The 18902-nt window shown below is 39.6% G+C and overlaps 1 protein-coding gene across 1 annotated transcript in view; it reads right to left on the reverse strand.

The window, feature by feature from the left end:
- The window catches only part of FRMPD4 (FERM and PDZ domain containing 4), a 487596-nt gene that overhangs the window by 89225 nt on the left and 379469 nt on the right, over positions 1–18902 (reverse strand). The window contains exon 4 of the mRNA XM_088481199.1: positions 18545–18647. Within this exon, the coding sequence (XP_088337325.1) occupies positions 18545–18647 (103 nt within the window). The remainder of the gene's footprint in view (positions 1–18544; positions 18648–18902) is intronic.

The following is an 18902-nucleotide window of genomic DNA, read 5'->3' on the forward strand; positions in this document are numbered from 1 at the left end:
CTCATTGTGAACTTTACGCATGCGCAGTATAGCGAACATCGGTGGCGTACGACCGTGCGGCCGCTTCGACCGACTCTGAATGAGGTCCAGTGGGCTTAAATTAAGAAGATCTCACTCAGTTAGAAGCTGGTTGGTCCCCACCCCCTGTGTGTCAGGATGTGAACTGGAAGCACTGGGTGGCATAATGTGTACTGGCCATTCTACAATGTCGCATATTGTGAACTGGGAGAATACAATGTGGCATAATATGAACTAGGCTACTTCTATGGTGCATAAAATGAACTAGGGCACAACTATGAGGCATAAACTGAACTTGGACACTATTACTGTATGGTGCATTAAATGAACTATGGCAATAATATACGTTATAAAATGAACAACCACAGTGGAGAGAGGTGTCTCCAAAATGTTGTTATGGGGACCACAAAGTTATTCATTATATATATATATATATATAAATATATATATATATATATATATATAAAATCAGATGTCCTGACACACTGACTCATCAATGCCCTGCCCAAACCCCTGAACCTAGAAACATGAAAATCGGGGAGTATAATCCTTCCATGATGTAGGTGTCCAGTAAGAGGGCAAGGGGGTGACAATGGCTAAAATGTTTCCTCCTCCTGTGCAATGTCTTGTCTGTCTCATTGTGGCTGTAGCACAGTTCATATTCACACACCAACTGCCATCCCAAGTGCTGCCAAACATCACTGGCAGTTGGTGTGGCTCCCTGATTTGAATAATGAGGGAAGGGAATGTGTTACTACAGAGGTGAGAGGAAAATGTGTTACTACACAGGTGAGGGAGGGGAATGTCAAATGTGTTACTATGGGGTGAAGGAAATGTGTTACAACACAGGCTAGGGAGAGGAATGTGTTACTACAGGGGTGAGCAGAGGTGTTACTACGGGGTGAGGGAGGGTAATGTGCCACTACAGGTGTGAGGGATGGATTGTATTTCTACACAGGTGAGGGAGGGGAATGTCATATGTGTTAAACACGGGCATGGGAGGGAAAAGTGTTACTACATCGGTGAGGGAGTGAAATATGTTAGTTCACAGGTAAGGGAAGGTAATGTCTTACTACAGTATAGTAGTGATGCATTAGTATATCTAAGGTCTACCTGGGTGAGACGAGGTACATCCAGTGGCACCAAGAGGGGGGGGGTGGGTACAAATTCCTGAGGGGCCCGGCGGGGGCCCGGGTCCGGCGCCACCCCCCAGTATGATGGTTTATTAGTAACATTGGTAAATACAGGGTTAATGTGGTGCTAGCGGTAGGCAGTAAAAAGTATAACAAGTCTCTGATGGGAGCTATGTGCTGTACATCCATACAGCACTGTGACACTCTAACACAGTGACATGCATGCTCATAAAGGCATGGTGATGTCACCCCGGCAGTGCGTTGTTACCTGGGAGAAGACATTGCGGGAGCGCACCCCCGTCAAACAATAACATATTTTGCTACAGCTCAGAATATTTGCTGCATATAGCAGTCAGTGAGCCACCAGCATTGCAGGAAATAACTGAATACATTATAAGAGAGCAAATAAATATTACCTCTGCATGTGCTCTGATATAAACATGTTTTGTGAAGTGATATCAGGGTCTTTGATTATATTCTTTTTCAAGTGCTGCAGGTATATTAAAACATATATTTTTCACTCTTTCCAGATACATCCATGACTAAAGATTCACTTACATTTGAATATAACAATTTGTATAAGTAGGCGGCAAGTGAAACCAATTTAAACAGACATGATTTTGGAATTCTATTCATACAAAGACAATTCTGAAGCTGTTTGAAAAGATGCCAGATAACCCTCAATGGATGGTCCTCAGTACAGCCCCAGGGCAGCAGTGCTGCATCCTGGCGAGTGACGGTCTGTGCCTGACTCCAGATACATCACTGTTATAGGCTCTCCCCTATTACAGCCTGAATAGGAAATCCAGACTTTGTTTAGCTGATATTACTTAGGAAAACATATATAAAATTATATTAAATATAATTAGACTGTATTTAATTTCACTAAACATAAAGGATCTTTATATTCCTTGGTATTACCTGTGTTCATTACTGGATTTTTATTTGGTTAGTTTAGTGAACATAACAAGGTTACTGTAAGAAAGCAGTTGCGTAATTTTCAGCTTGGCTCATTTATGTCCGTCTTTATATCCTGTTCACTTGTTTTCATTCCCATATCATACATTCTCCCGGAATGTACTATTGATTTACTTTTTTTACCTCCCTGAAATGTTTACTGTTGTTTTCAGTGGAACATATTGACTTATTTAACTCAAAGCAAACTAAACAGAGGCAGCACTTTGCACTGAGAGCAGGCACACCAAACGTATAAAGAGGATGATCAAAGCGAGGGACAAATCTGTAACATGGCAAGTTATTGGGAATATAATAGATTCTGGAGGAGGCGCCAAATACAGGTGACAGATGCTAAATCCAGCATGTGTAGCTCCCCATAACATGCTTTGGAGCCATGGACATGCAGGACATCGATCAAGGTTTTAACTTGTAATTTCAGATGTTGTTCCTATTTTTTCCTGATGACCAGCATACTATACAATAAAAGACAAGTACTTAAATAATAAAGGTTAGACGTGTGGTACTGCAACTCAACATACTTACTATGCCATGTATAATGTGGCACGGAGTATGGTCAAAATACCAACAGTCGGTATGTCAGAGCTTAGAATTCTGGCGCTGGAATCCTGACACTTATCAGAATCCTGACACCGGTATCCCAACTGCCAGCATCCCAACGGTAAGTACTGGGGTTAGGAGGAGGGTTAGGTACTAGGGGAATGGTTAGGGTTAGGCACTAAGGGGAGAGGGTTAAGTTTAGGCACTAGGATGTTAGCTCTAGGCCTTGGGAAGGGAGGGTCAGAGGTAGCGAGAGGGAGAGCGTTAGGATACTGACAAGTGTCAGTATCCTAACCCTGTCGGAATGCCGATGTCGGGATTCTGGCCGCTGGGATCCCGAGCGTTGGCATCCCGTACCCAACCCACATGGCACACAGTACATTAAAAAACAAATCATGTTCATTCATGATACAGCAAATAAATAAATAAATATAACTGATACAATTCCAATGCCCGGGATACACAAAATAATATCTGTGTAGACGGCAGCCTGTGTACAATATCGTGGGCTTTACGCCATCTGAGAATGGCATACAGCAACACCATCAAATTCCGAAAAATACATAATTTTCGGAATTTCATGGATAGCCTAATTTCTACATCCCCAAACTAAAGTATGGGGACTGTGGGAATTAACACAGATGGACTTAACCAGATGATATCAGTGATATCTCCTGCGTGAGGTATAATAATGAATACCAAAAAAATAGTAAATTAAGGAAAAGGTCCTTAAAACTATTCGTTTGGTGTTGATGAATAGGCCTCTTAGTCTTGTCATTGTCTGCTTTTGAATCTACTAGTATGACTAGTTTTCTCTTAAACTCATGTTAAATAAGTCTGTCATATACATATTACCCTAAAGGTTAATACAATTATAAATACAAGCATAACACCATATTAATATCTAGTTCTTTATTTTGGACAAATTATTAAAATCCTCTTTAAAGCTAATAAATATGGTGTATATATAAGGAGTCTAACTTTTTAACTCTTTAAATTTACAATTAATGTTTATGAAATTTGTGATGATATACTGTTTGGAAGTATTTTTATTGTATTTTAATATATATAAATATATAAAGCCATTTGGTTAACAAAAGATTAATGCAGAACAGTCTTCTAATGAATTGAATTGCTTAGTGGACACCTGGAATATAAATTATGTCCTGTGCATGCACAATCTTACCTACCCTTGTGAAAAAAACAGGCATTGCTATCACAGAAAAACGCTTCTAGATTTACCTACCTGCGGTTATTTGAATAAATTTTATAAAATTTGAATATATGAAAACAGCTAAACTGCAACATCAATACTGAGTTGGCCGGCAGCACAACATATTCTAAAACACTGCTGCTACTAACCAGTCTTCAGACCACGTTTAGAGTTCCTTTCCACTACCATCAAGATAATAGTTTAGCAGCAGCTCCTTCAATGTCTTCATGCAGACGGAACTGAGATTTTCTGATTTAACTGATACTTTGTGACATCTCAGCCCACATCAATATATCAGTTGCACTGCCCTTTAACAACAATGTGGGATCTGTAGTTCCACTAACAATGGATCACAAAGGTAACTGAGCCCTATATTATTATAGAACATTATAATATTGTGACAGTCATTCCGTGGAAGGACATAGGTCCAGGAATACATTGAAGATTCACTGCTGTAAAACTAGCTGTTTCCATGTTTATTGGTCGCGACTCGCAACCGTATCTAATTAGTTATCAAACTGCTATAGTATAACTGAACTTATTACATATTTTTTTAATGTCGTTTTGGCTGTACATTTGGCTATAACATATCTGTATTTTATTGTTGTTTTTGCCATGTATATTGTGTTATAATAATGCATAAAAAAATACCAGCTTAGCTTCCTGTTGAATAAGTGCTCCAATTCTTTCTGTTCTTAAACCCTGGCAGCTTTTGCATACAGCCCAGAAATGCTGGACAGTTTAATTTTGACACTTCAAGTTAGATTGAGTTTGGACACACCCTTCTCAAATCTAAATTTCTCTGCACCACCTGCAGTGTAACATGGTTTTGCCAAGGTGCTTTCTCGCTTTTAACTTGCCTCAATTTCGGAATCAGCCACCCAGTGCTGTAGGCATAGTCATTGTTGGGCAGCACGGATGGTGTAATGGGTAGCATGGATGGTGTGCCTCACAGCACTGAGGTTTTGGGTTCAAATCCCACCACAAATTAATGGCAAGCAGAAGTCTTCATTTTAAAAGTCTCTACAGATCATCACCCCAACATACTGTACAGTAGTTTGTGTTAACAAAGAACATATCATAGCCCTGACATACATGTTGATATCCCAGTTGCTGATATATTAATAATTATGAACAATAATCATAATAAATTGTTTGCCAATGAATATATATTGAATGGACTAAAATTGTTGTGAACACAATGCACAATTATTTACAAGTGCACATTTATTCAACAATCCTTCAAAGCCACTCATTTTGGGAAACTGAATTGATGCATAGAATGGGGAATTTCATTAAACATCCTACTTGGTACAATAAATGTCAACATAATTTTTACATTTATTGTACTGAACTAAATCCTTAAGCAAATTTGTCTTATTTAATTAGAAAATTATATTATGGTAGTGAGATTATGTGAATGCATATATATAGGGTTTATTAGTTTTCCATTACATTCCACCTAATTGAGTACTTAGCTGTTGATTCGGAAGCACATTTTTACTCAGTTACTCAGAATACATGATTTTGAAATAAATCTAACAATGTCAGGAGCAAGATGTGATGGTGATATTAATAAACACTAAGGGGTACATTTACGAAAGTGCGGGTTTTTAGAAGTGGAGATGTTGCCCATAGCAACCAATCAGATTCTAGCTGTTATCTTCTAGAAGGAACTAGACAAATGTTAAGTTGAATCGTATTGTTTGCTATGGGCAACATCTCTATTTCTAAAAACCTGCACTTTAGTAAATATACCCCTAAGAGTACCCTTCTCTGGCCCATTACCTATAGGTTTATCTATGTGATATATATAGATATATGTAACTGCATGAATTAAATATCTAGATTTACAGCAAATTCAGACAGGTTTAATGAGGGCTAACTACTTGGTGTATTATCTGTCCCCGGGCATATTACTTCAAGTCATCTATAATATAGTCTAATATCTCTGACATAACTTTTAACTAGTACATGAATATGACTGCACAGGACCTCATTACAACATAGATGATTCAACCTCCTTGAATCAGTACCCTGTATGCCAAATAACCTTATGCAGTTGGCATATCTGGCAAACTAGCAGTGGTTAGTTTCTAGGTGGTCTTGAATATATTATAATAAAACTTGCTGCTTAGGCACTTAGTAGGGCAAGTCATAATTCCCAATGCATCTATGGTAATATTTTACTAATATCTTGCTTATGTTTTTCTCACCCTTGCTATATTTTACTGTATGTTGTTTATGCCTCACATAGCACAGCAATTGTATTTATCTCCTTCAGTTTACCCCCTTACTGCTACCTTACTCTCCTCCACTCACATAAGTGTTAATATCTTCCCACAGATTATATCATCCCTGGTGTAGTATTACTGTACTTATATGATTCATTATTACTGTGCCTCACCTACCGCCCCCAACTCTGATCTACTACTCCATCCATTCCACCCGGTGCATCCACCCTACTGTACGTCCCAACATACATCACCTCCTCCCCTCATCCACCCTCCTCCCCTTACTAGTCCATGCCATCCCTCCTCACTCTGTGGTACTCCACCGTGCTTTTATTACTAGTATTATGTACTCTTATCCACCTACCTCTTTATCTCCAATCCCATTTTGCCATACAGATGTGTCCATTCTCATCTAGCCTCAATACATGATGCAGTGCAATATGCCTGGCTTTAGTGAGTCGCCAGGTCCCGTGCAACTCTGCCAACGTCGGGCATCTTTTTTGCCAAAAATGTGTCTAACTCGCAATGTGCACCAGGAGACTGTGGTGATTAATTTTATATGTGACACTTATATATCTGTTTGCAACTGAGACTGAAAATTAAACTTGGAGTGGAAATAAGCTGTGCCCGCTGCATCACAGTACTTCATATGCTGATTGAAAGACTAAGAGGGGAGTTCAAAATGAGAGTGAAAAGTCCGTGCTGGACTTTTTGCTCCACATCAGAGATTTTCCTGGGATAAAGTATCGGGCGCGCGCCCACTTTATCCCCGTATTCAATTTGAAAGCTACGAAAACGGGACCCGGCGAAGTAGGATCAGCGTTAAAAAACGAAATTTACCTGGAATAAATTGTAGGACCCCCTAAAACTGTAAAAACATGGGGGATCACTATCCCGTTTTAGCCTGCAAATGAAAGTTGGGGATTTAAATAGCGGCCGCAGGTATTTTTTTCCCGACATTGAAGAAGTGATGCAGAAGAGCACTTATAGGTTTTTTTTTTCATTTTTTTAAGTGGTCCCATCAAATTTGGGGTACATGAAAATGGGTACTAGCATATTTTTAAGTCCCTAAAGTCTTTATTAAAAAATTCTGCAAATATGCACCTGCCGCTAATAGCCTATGCTAGAAAACACCTGCCACAAACTTGCAGAATAGCCCTGAACCTATTTCCCTATTTTTAAACACTTTTTTCCCTTTTTTTTTTTTCACCCCAAATTTTCAATAACTTTTTTGGGGTGTCCCTATTTTTTTTTAAAACTTTTTTTGACACAGTTTATTTTAAAATGACATTCCCAGGATGCAGGCTATTTTTTTAAGCCTGCACCCCTAAACCCCGATTCTGCACTTTTTTTCGCCACCTATTCAGTGGTGAAAAGTTATCCCCGTTTTTTGTCAAAGACTTTTCGAACCTGCAAAAAGTCTTTGAAATTGAATATGGTGTAAAACCAAAACCAGCGAAAATGACGTCATCGGTGTGAAATTATCGCAAAAACTGACTTTTCGCTCCAAATTGAATTGCCCTGTTAGTCGTGCACAGATATACAAGTGTCACATATTAAATTAATGAGCAGTCTTCTGTTGTATTCTAGTCACATCGCATTGCGACCTCGATGCAGTTTCGGTAGATAAAGTTAAAAAAAAAGACGCCCGGTGCTAGCAGAGTCTCATAGGACCAGGTGCGCCAAGAGGGTCTGCTTGGCAAGACTGCAGCAAAGACGAGGACCCATCTGTACTTGTTTGTATCACTCTCTGCTTTCCACATGCTCCCTCTTACTACTCTCTCCCCTTCCACTCTTGACTCCCCCACCCCCACCTTCCCCCTAATATTGTGTTACTCCACCCTGTCTCCCTTCTGCACAAATTGCTCAGCACATCACCACACTCTCCTACTCTAGTTCACCCTTCTTGTATGGTAGACAACCACTACATATCAGTGACCCTGCCAAACTCATCCACACCCCCTCTGGAACACCAGGCACAGCTGTAACAAACTGGCTCGCATCCACAAACATTTCCATTGTTCAACCCTTTCCACCTTCACGTGGCAGTCATCTACTGTGCTCATGGACCCACCTCCCACTTCTTTAAAAACTTTGCTCCATGGCTCCCGCACATTCTCTCCTGTAACCTTTCTTTCCTAATCCAGGGGGACGCCAACATCCCTATTGACAATCCCATGAACAATTATGTCTCCAAACTCCTATCCCTCTCTTCCTCTATTGGTCTCACTCAATGGACCTCCTCACCTTCACACTCCAGTGATCATTCCCCTGGTCACTCACTCTTCCAAATGTTGTAAAATCAATGACTTCACAAACTCTCCCTTCCTTCTCTCTGACCATTTTTTCCTCCTTTAGCCTTTCTTTACTCCTGTCTCCTCCTCCCACCCCCAAGTCCACCTTAAGTACTCGCAACCACAGCACACTTGATGCATTTATATCCCACATCTCCACAGTTAATTTCCTTAACCTGGCTTTATCCCTTTACAACTCCACCCTTATCTCTGCCTTGGACTCTGCTGCCAAAGCTGTCACTCGTAGTTTCCATTGGTCCCACCCCAACCTTGGCACTCCATTAATTACTGGGTCCGGGCTTGTTGGAGGCCTCTTACAAGGGCCTAGACAAGTTGTTTAAGTATCACCTGGGTCATTCATACAGTATGTACCCTCGGCCCTGGGCACTATTACAATAGAGACTAGAGAATGCAGGATTACCACAGTGTTTTTTCCAAATGTTTGCATGGGGAAGTCTATTTAACAAGTATTGCGGAGGTACTTGTACCACCACATTATCTGGTCTGTTATTGTCATTTCACAATGTTCCTAACAGATTATATCATTAAAAATATATTTTATTAAATTTGAAATATATATATTTTTTATATACTGTATATATAAATTTAAGCTGCATCTTCTCCATTGCTGATCTCTGAAAGTTGTAATTGAAGAGCAGTAGTGGGTAACTGGAAGCACTTTCATGTGTGAGCCTGGGCTGCAGTTGGAATTAGAACATATACACTAAAGAGACAGATGCACACATGGGGAGAAAGAAGACCTACAGTATAAAACAAGCCATCAAGGAAGAAAATCATCTCTGGCAGGTATCCATTTATAAGGCAGTTTTTGCCACAAAAATGGTTTATCACTGCTTCCTAATATTTAGAAAGAGGGATACTGCAGAGAAATTACTAATTTTTCTTGTGGTCCTTCTATTTTCATTGGTTACCATGTCCACATAGTGCGTATATGCACAATGTATCTTGTGATGGTGATACTTATACACTTCAATGGGTCAAGTGTGACTGTGCATGCCTGATCAGCATGCTTATTGTCTAAACTCATCTCTGGCAGCGTTAGGGTAGCATTGATAAATCGGGGGCATACTGCGTTATCACTGCAATATGCAGCTATACAGAATGTGAACACTGAACTACTATGATAACCAGATCCCTTATTTGGGATGTAGTCTAAAGGTCAACAATCAAAATGTCGATATACATAATGTGGACATCAGTAGGAGAGAATTATAATCAGATAGGAGAGAGTTACTTACCGGAAGGCCGTAGGAACACAGCTCTGACCTGGAAGTCACAGTAACATGACTGCGGAGACCCGGAAGCTGCACTGGGGCTACTGCAGCTGTCAGGAGCAGATAAGTCACTGCTGGGCCACCAGGGACAATATACCAACATGCTAACATGTCAACACTTGACATTTCATCACTTTACACATGATGAATTTAGATGTGGTAAATGTCGACATTATGACTGTTGACGTATAACACTCCCTTATTCTTATGGCTTTAAAGTTAGTGTAGGTTTTTGACTTAGATGAGTGAAATATCTAAAATAACACTGGGGAACAAAAAAATATTTTTTTTCTTGGCAAGGAGTTAAGATCGGATTGAGAGTACTCGCAGGTCCAATTTTCCCATTAGATCTTCGCTATAGCTGAATTGGCTCGTTTTCAAATTAATGAAAAATTACAAAATTATTTTCTCCAATTGAACTAGTCTAGGCCTGCTTTACTTCACAGAATCAACTTAGTTTTGCTTTTTTAACAACAACCCTCTTTCAACAAAAACACAAATTTGTTTTATTTGTGATCATGTAGCTGGTAGTCACGTTTGAGACACATAACACATTCATATCTCCTCACTAACTGCTGAGCCTGCTGGGACATCCTCAGATCACAGCCACGCCTCCTCCCAGCATACAGAGAGGAGCAACAGAGAGGACTGAGTGACGCAGTTAGCACACCTCCTGTTCCTTTGTTCGGCCCTCTCTGTGTCCCACCACAACAAATTTCCCACCGTTTGGGCTTGTTTTGTTTTGTACGTTCTTGGCTTTTGTTGGGAGTTAGCACTGAATGTGTGAAACAAAATGTTTTTGCCATATAAAATTAGTTCTTCTCAGAGACGGTGTACTAACAACCCTGATGTTTTTTGTTATATTTGTGGCAAATATACTCTAGTGTTGCAAAAGAAAGAAAAAATATTACTGTATTCGTAAAACAAGCGTATCAGGCTTATTTTGGATGTCACATAAGCCAGCAAGACAAGATTTGGCGCCTCACAAAGTTTGTAAAACCTGCGTGGAATCACTCCACAATTGGACTAAAATTGATCGAAAAGGACTTAATCTCGGCATACCTATGATGTGCTGTGAGCCAAAAGATCACTTGAGTGACTGTATTTTTGTGCTGTAAATGTGAATGGTATGAATCGATTTAAGAAACACAAATGGGAATACCCAAGTATGAATTCTGCAAAACAACCAATACCACATTGCGAACATTCACCTGTACCATCATTCAGCTCTTTGTGCAAAGTTGAATGTAATGATGTGGAAATATTAATTTCATCCAGTGCAAGTGACAACACAGATGAAAGTGAGTTTGAAGAAAGTTCCTCTACTCCAAACTAATTTTCTCAAAAGGAACTAAATGATTTAATTAGTGACTTGAATTTATTGAAAAAAGGAGCTGCGCTTTTAGCATCCAGACTTCAAGAAAAGCACTGTCTTGAGCCGGATGTTACTATAACGTCATATCGAAATAGAGAGCAAGCCATACTGCCGTTCTTTAGCCAAGATAACAATCTTGTTATTGCAACAAAATTCCAGAACTTCTCCAGATGATGGGCTTACCATAATATTGAGCAGAAGACTGGCGGCTCTATTTGGATAGTTCTAAATGGAGCTTAAAATGTGTATTACTGCACAATGGGAATAAATTTGCGTCGATTCCTATAGATCATTCAACAACACTTAAAGAACAGTATGAAAATATCAAGTTAGTCTTAGAAAAAAAATGCATATTCTCAGCATCAGTGGTCTGTTTGTGTCTATTTAAAAATTTTAAACTTTCTACTTGCGCAGCAAAGTGGAAATACTAAGTATCCTTGCCACATATGCTTATGGGATAGTCGTGCAAAACAAAAGTACTGGCAGCAAACCGTATGGCCTCCAAGAGAAGTTATAACTGTAGGAGAAGCCAACATCATTCAGGAGCACTTAATTGACAGTAAAAAAAATCATACTGCCCCCTCTCCATATCAAACTGGGTTTAATGAAACAATTTGTAAAAGCATTGGACAAGTCAGACGATTGTTTAACATATATTTGTCAAACATTTCCATTTCTTAGTATTGAAAAATTAAGGGCAGAAAGTTTTGATGACCCACAGATACGGAAACTGATGAAGGATTCGAATTTTACCACATCTATGACTGAAACTGAATCTGAAGCATGGCTGAGTTATGTGTCATTCAACATTTTTTAGGCAATCACAAGGCAGACAACTATCATTAATTAGTCCACAACATGCTAAAATGTTTTGAGAAAGTAGGTGCCAACATGAGTATTAAAGCACATATTTTGTACAGCCATTTAGATCACTTCCCGTCCAATCTAGGAGATTTAAGTGAAGAACAGGGTGAACGGTTCCACCAGGATATTCATGTAATGGAAGAAAGATATCAAGGAAGGTGGGATCGTCACATGATGGCCGATTACTCTTGGAGTCTGCAGAGGGACTGCCCGCAACAAGAATACAACGAAAATCCTACCAAAAATGGTTCTCATAGCTTCCTAACACTTATGTATGTAATTAGCCTGTGTCTTTTTATAACATTTTACGAATCAAATTTAATCAAAATAAAAAAATTTATCTTTTTAAACTATTTAACATTGTTTAATTACATTTTTCATAAATATTAAAGACATATGCATATCTCAAAAACTATAGCCAATTGAAAAATAAGCATGGCATATTCATGGTCAGGAGCATAAAATTAATGAAAATTGACTCTTAAATCCCTGGCAACAGATTGCCTGTTCCCGAGTGTAATTTATTAGTCACTTTTACTATACTCACAAGAGCAGTCTTTTAGGTACGAGATACAACTAATATCAGGCATATTAATTCTGGACAGCTAGGATCACACAATATATATATATTATCATTCTAGTGGTCTCTGTTTTGTAGCTATAGCAGTGTATACTTAACCAGACTGACCTGTTCTCATTCCTTACCTTACAGTACGCAATATCATGTTACACATGCCTATGGGATGTACATAGCTCTCAAAATAATTCTATCTACAGGGAAAATATCTTTTAAAAAAATGACTGAATGACTTTGTTTATTCCTGCAATTACTGTACTGTGTATAGCTTTACATAAAGTGCTGTGCACAGATCCAAAACACTGTACTGTACGTCTGTAAATTGGTCTCAGAGAGAGACCTTTTATATATAATTTACAATGATGTAAACAGAGACATAAGAGCTTAAAATAGATAAGAAAATGCAGCAAAATGCAAATACTGCAGAATTTTGCTGACGTCGAAATACAAATTGCGAATGTAAAAATTTACTATTTATAACATAAATTGTACAGTTGTGACTTTGTTCCCTTATAAATGACACAGTGATATTTTCTTATATTAGTATTTATTCTTCCCGTAATTGTTCATGTAATGATATTATTAGTTTTGAAAACTATGTTAGTACTATATGACATTGTTGTAGCATTACTTAATAGGATAACCAGCAAATTCCAGAGATTTATTTCAGTTCTAGAGCAGATGTTTATGAAGAAGCAAAGTATATTTTCAAGCTGGGATGGAACAGTTTTGATGTTGAAAATTGCTTCATTAAGTATAATCATATCTCAAGTTAAAGACTGTAACATATGTTCAATAAAGTAACACTGTATGATTACACTGTTGTATTCAACAGAAAGAGTCAGCTCCTTTTCACCTTGTACAAGTCACTCTGTTCTCAGAATGCCATATATTTTAAGCTTGATAGGAAATGGTGTCTAATATAGTCCGTAACCTAGAGTATACATTGTATTATGATATATAGATTGTAAACTTGTGATCAGGGCCTTCTTACTTCTGTCTGTTTTTACCCAATCTTTTTTTTTTACTCTTTTGTTCCCAATTGTAAAGCACTACTGATAAGTGAACAATAAAAAATAAATAAGTAAAATAAAATAAATAAGTCAATGATGGTATTAAGGACCTCATTCAGAGGCGGTCGTTAGATGCAAGCGGTCGCACAGAATCAGGGCCGCCGCTTGCATTCTGAATGGACACCTCAGGTGTCAGTTTCTCTGTCGCTCCAGGGCTTCCGCATGCGCAGTGCGGCCGCTGCGCATGCGCAGGCCAAACAATCGAGTCGGTTACGAGCGCATAGGCGCTCGCGACCGACTCTAAATGAGGTCCAAAGAGCATTGGGGCTTAGAGTGGGAGGAGAATGAAAATTGCGCATTTGCTCCCCACAAATTATTATTTTTTGAAACTATGTATCAAAAACTTTTAAGCATCCTTTCACATACAGCTTAAGAGACATATGGCTCTTAAGGCCAAAGAGAGAAAGAACAATGGTTGGAGGGGGCGTGTAAGTACCACCAATGTACTGTAAGTGCATGTTAGTGCAAAATGCATCATATGCTGACCATTATAAAACCAAATGCGCCTGTTTATTTGCAGATCACTTGCATGACTGCTTGCAAAATGCAAACTGAAGAGGACATTATTCAGCAGCCACTTTTGATTGGCTGAATGCATCTGTATAGTAATTGGCTGCTTCGATTTAATCACATTATTACAGTGATTTTTGCAATTGGTACAAAGCAATATATTTTTTTTTTTAAGAAAAGGCATCGGAAATGTGTATTCATGTGAACTTAGGGCCTGATTCAGACCCGGTCGCAAGAGCTGGGCGCTCGCAACCGGGTCGATGGTGGCCCAGAGCGCATGTGCACGACCGAGCCGGCTCAGTCGTGCGCATGCGCGAGACCCGGATAGCGACGGGCAATCCGTTGCTCCGGGTCTCGCACCAAAGGGTGCGTGCTGTCGATGTTGAGTGACAGCACGCCCCCTTTGGTGGGCGGGCCGGGGGGGTGGCTGCCCAGACAGAGGCGTTCCCATGAGAACGTCTACCATTTGGGGGCGGCCCCACTGACATCACAAGTGATGTCAGTGGGAGAGCTTTCGGCTCTGTTTGAGCCGAAAGCTCTCTGGGGCTTGCAGCCACAAGACCCTACCACAAGGGTCTCGTCGCAAGCCCGATGGTTGCGATGCTCTTGATGTAATGCCGCCAGATCAAATAAAGTCAGCGGCAGCCGATGGATCAGAATCCCGAAAGCATCAGGTAAGTAGTCTAACCCTCCCTCTCCGCTCCCTAACCCTCCCTTAGGGGTGCCTAACCCTAACCTCTCCCCGTTAGTGCCTAACCCTAACCACCCCTCTCCGCACCCTAAACCTAACCCTCCCGGAGGGGGTGCCAGCCCTAACCGCCCCTAGTGGTGCCTAACCCTAACCCCTCCTTTCCCTACACTAACCCCACTTACCCTCCCAGGGGGTGCCTAACTGTAAGTCCCCCTGGGGCCCCTAATGCAACCCCCCCCCCCGCGGCTACATGCTAAGACACCCAGCTTACCTTCGTTCGGTAAGCCGGGTGTCAGGATTTAGTAGTGGGGCTAATGATAGGTGTCAGGATTTGGATGCCTACCTTTAGTCCCATGTTGGGATGTTGGCTGTCAGGATATCAGCGGGCAGGATAGCACCTGCCTATATCCTAACTACATCCCATTTAAAACAGCAAGAACACAGACATGCTGAGCACCTATTGCGCTTTTGGTCTACACTCTACATTCAGTATGTCAGGGCCTAAAATAGTTGGCAACTGAAGCTGCATACACACATAAAGATTTTCTGTCCAACCATCCAACTAGTTGATTGGTTGGAATGAAAATCTGGTAAGGTATGGGAGTAACTGATGATCAGCAATTTGGTCCCAAACACCGGAAAATGGATAAAAACTATTGTTTGAACAAATTGTTTAGATCAAACATTTAACAAACTTGTCTGACGACCATTTTCTTCTGTTTTCTGGCATTTAGGAGCAAATTGCTGATCATCAGTTACTCCCATACGTTACTAGATTTTCATTCCAACCAATCAGTGTGTATGCAGCTTTAGAATTGCAATATGTTTGCAATACTGACACTATTTTTTCTTGTCTTTGGCAGTGACATTTCTATTTTTAATTTTGTTGCCCTTGATGTCCTGGCATGCTGGCACATGTGGTTTGACAAGTGCCATCATACCTGGGCAGCCTTGCTGGGACCTGTAGTCCACATGTAAAAAACAATATTATTTAACCATTTATTTACACTATTACCAGTGCACCCAAAGTCCAGGGGGTGCATAGAAGAGCCCTGAGCTTTCAGTCCAGGGTTGGTTGTCCTTTGGGAGGGGGACCACATATTTTAGGGGCTCCCCACTTCTCTAGGGATTCCAGCACTGGGCTGATCAGTTTGGAGCTGGTTGCTGTTATGGCAGGGGAACACCAGACTGTGTGTCCCCCTGCTAAAGCGTCAGCTGCTCCAGCTGGTTGTGCCTAGTGCTGGTTATTGGAAAATAGGGAGGACCTATCTTCCAATACCAGCCTAGGCTCAGAGGCCCAGGACTGGTTAATGATTTGGGGGGACTCCATTTATAATCTTTAAAATGAAGCCTGCATAGATCATATTGATCTGTGCAGTGCTGCGCACCAAGTCACTTAAGGAATGTATATTATTTGGGCAGGTTTGCTGTGGGCTTGTAGCTGGTCCTAAACCTGATGCATAGTAAATCCAGGGTTTCTATTCTTGCAACTAAAAACATATTTTCTATTGTGTACTAAAGTTGGTAATTTGGTTGGTTTCTTATCGGTTTGCTGTTTTGTAAATGAGCAGATTTCAAAACCGCCTGAAAAATGCCCAATACAGCAAATCTGCCTTCTAGTAAATATACCCTCAAGTATCAATTGTATGGCAGCGTTATATCACTCAATCACATGGTTCTAGCAGCACAACAGTAGGACCTTTCTGCTTTGCATTTGTTTTCATCTGAACCCCTGAGCATAGTACACACCCACACTGAACTCATGATAGCAGCTGTAACATTGTATAACATTTGTATAACTTCAAATTGTCTGTTTAAATTTATTTTTCTGTATGAATTAGATTATCGATTCAGTGTGACAAAAACAACTGTTCGCCCAATATATAAATCGAGTTTCATTTATTAAATCAACAAAAATACAGTAGTCAACCAAACCATTGAACATTATCTCATTTCTACTGTAGTTTCAAACAGAACAACTTTTTATGTCTCCCAAGCTAATATTGTATAGGCAAGCTCAATATAATTTTCTATGATTGGGTAATTTTAAATAGGATGAAAATGATTTCTTAACTAGTTAATTCACAACCGCACTATTCATTCCTCCCTGCATTACTAGCCTGGGAAGGCAGTGAGCTGCAAAAAGCCACGGTCAGGGCCACCGACAGAAAACCTGACTGCACACTGTGTTTTTTTGATGGCTATCACTGCTTGTGACTGGAGAGGCTGGATTTTGAAGGACGGGGCTTTCTAAACTAGGTACAGTAAGGACAAGTTTGTATATTTTTTAACAGATGGAGACGGGAACTCATACACCAGCAGGGGCGGATCAAGATAGGGGACGGCCTGTGTGCAGATTCCAGCAGTACCAATTGCCAGAATCTACTGCCCATATGGCAATATTTGGGAAAATGTCGCCCGCACCATTTTCCCTGTGATTTCTTTTGTGCGTGTGTGCAGATATCTGGAAACATGGCGCTAATAGGTCGATGCTAATAGGTGCTTTCCTTGCTCATGAATGTATTATGTTCTTGTGCTTGTGCATTTTTTCACACAAATTGGATTGTTTTACGTGCTTTATTCTATATGGTTTTTTGTTTAAGTTGTATTGAAGCCTAACAATGAATACATATTTCACAAGCAAAACAAAAACTTAAAAACATACAAGTCCGTGTATGAGACGTATGCCTAACATAAACCCGGACCATATGCTCCTGCAAGCATCCTGCTATAGTTGAACCTTTACATACAGTATGCATATAATTGCAGCTTTTTGAGTTAAATCATTTTACACCTGTGTTTTGGGGCACAATCGTGTCTAACTCAACATGACATTGAGCTGTCACTCACAGAGAGTGATGGCGGTGCTTACGGAAGCCATTAGCAGGCATTATGTTTTCCTTACTGGCATATTGAGGAAGTCAATAAATGCATTATTTTTTGAGGGGACCGTCAGAGGAACCAATTAACAAATTACAAATGAAGTAACACACATTTTTTGTTAGATAATGAGGATATTTTGGTTTCTTCTTGGGGTAATCAAACATCTCTACAATAGTCCAGATTTCTAAATGAATCCATTATGAATGGTTTAACTTTCTTTGCTAAATAAAAAAGAAGGATGGTGTAAGACTATTATACATCTGCAAGAGTGAAGCTGATGATGAGACAGATTTTTTTAATGTGGTGAGTAATAAAGTATCTGTTCAAACTATTTTTATTTCTTATAGTAGAACTGCTATTTAAGGGACAAAAAACACAGGGAAAACTACTGTATTGAAAGTGCTGGCATTTTCCTACTGTAAATATTTGGGAGGTCTGAGTTTTTCCCTTAACTGTCTTATTATTATGATTCATCATCACCGTTGCCTGATTGATAAATGACAGCTTGTAGCTGCTGTGTGTGGATAAACAGAAATATATTCTTAATAGCCAATATGTGACAAATTGTCATAGACGTCCACTGTCTTGTGGTACATCATTTTGGAAATTCACATATATTGCCTGGAGCTTACTGGCTAAAAGTTTGCAAGTGCCAGACTTTGTGACTTTCCATTTGACACACGTGGTATAAAAGATTGAAATGTACATGTCATATGCACTTTATTTAAATTCACACAAATTCAGCGAGCTGAATAAGTAATGCAAAAGAAACATACGTCCTACTGTGCGTTAATATTTTATTAGTGGTGGCCACAGGCTAAAGGCTCTTGCTGGGTACAATGAATGAATAGTAGAAACATTTCAGGTACCTGACAAGGTCGATCACTCGCTCCCTTGGAGCACTGCTAACTGGTTCCTCATTTATCATAATGATCTGGTCTCCAGGGACTAATTTTCCTTCAGAAGGTCCACCTGAGGTCAGAGAAAAAAAGTTACTCTATTTCAGAAAGATTTAATTGAACTTTTTATGTTGCTGTTTTTTTAAATGCTTTTGTGCATTAAAATAAATACATGGATTTAATAACATATGGATTTAAAAAATTTTTTTTATGATAGCAACATACCTAATGGAAAAAATAAGGTGTAAAATAATTCCTAACTAATTATGTAAAATAATTCCTTCCTCTCACCAGTATTTATGCTATGTACCCATTCACATCCCATTAG

This window comes from Taudactylus pleione, unplaced genomic scaffold (genome assembly GCF_031769625.1).
Source record: "Taudactylus pleione unplaced genomic scaffold, aTauple2 ptg000265l, whole genome shotgun sequence".
Classification (NCBI taxonomy): Eukaryota; Metazoa; Chordata; class Amphibia; order Anura; family Myobatrachidae; genus Taudactylus; species Taudactylus pleione.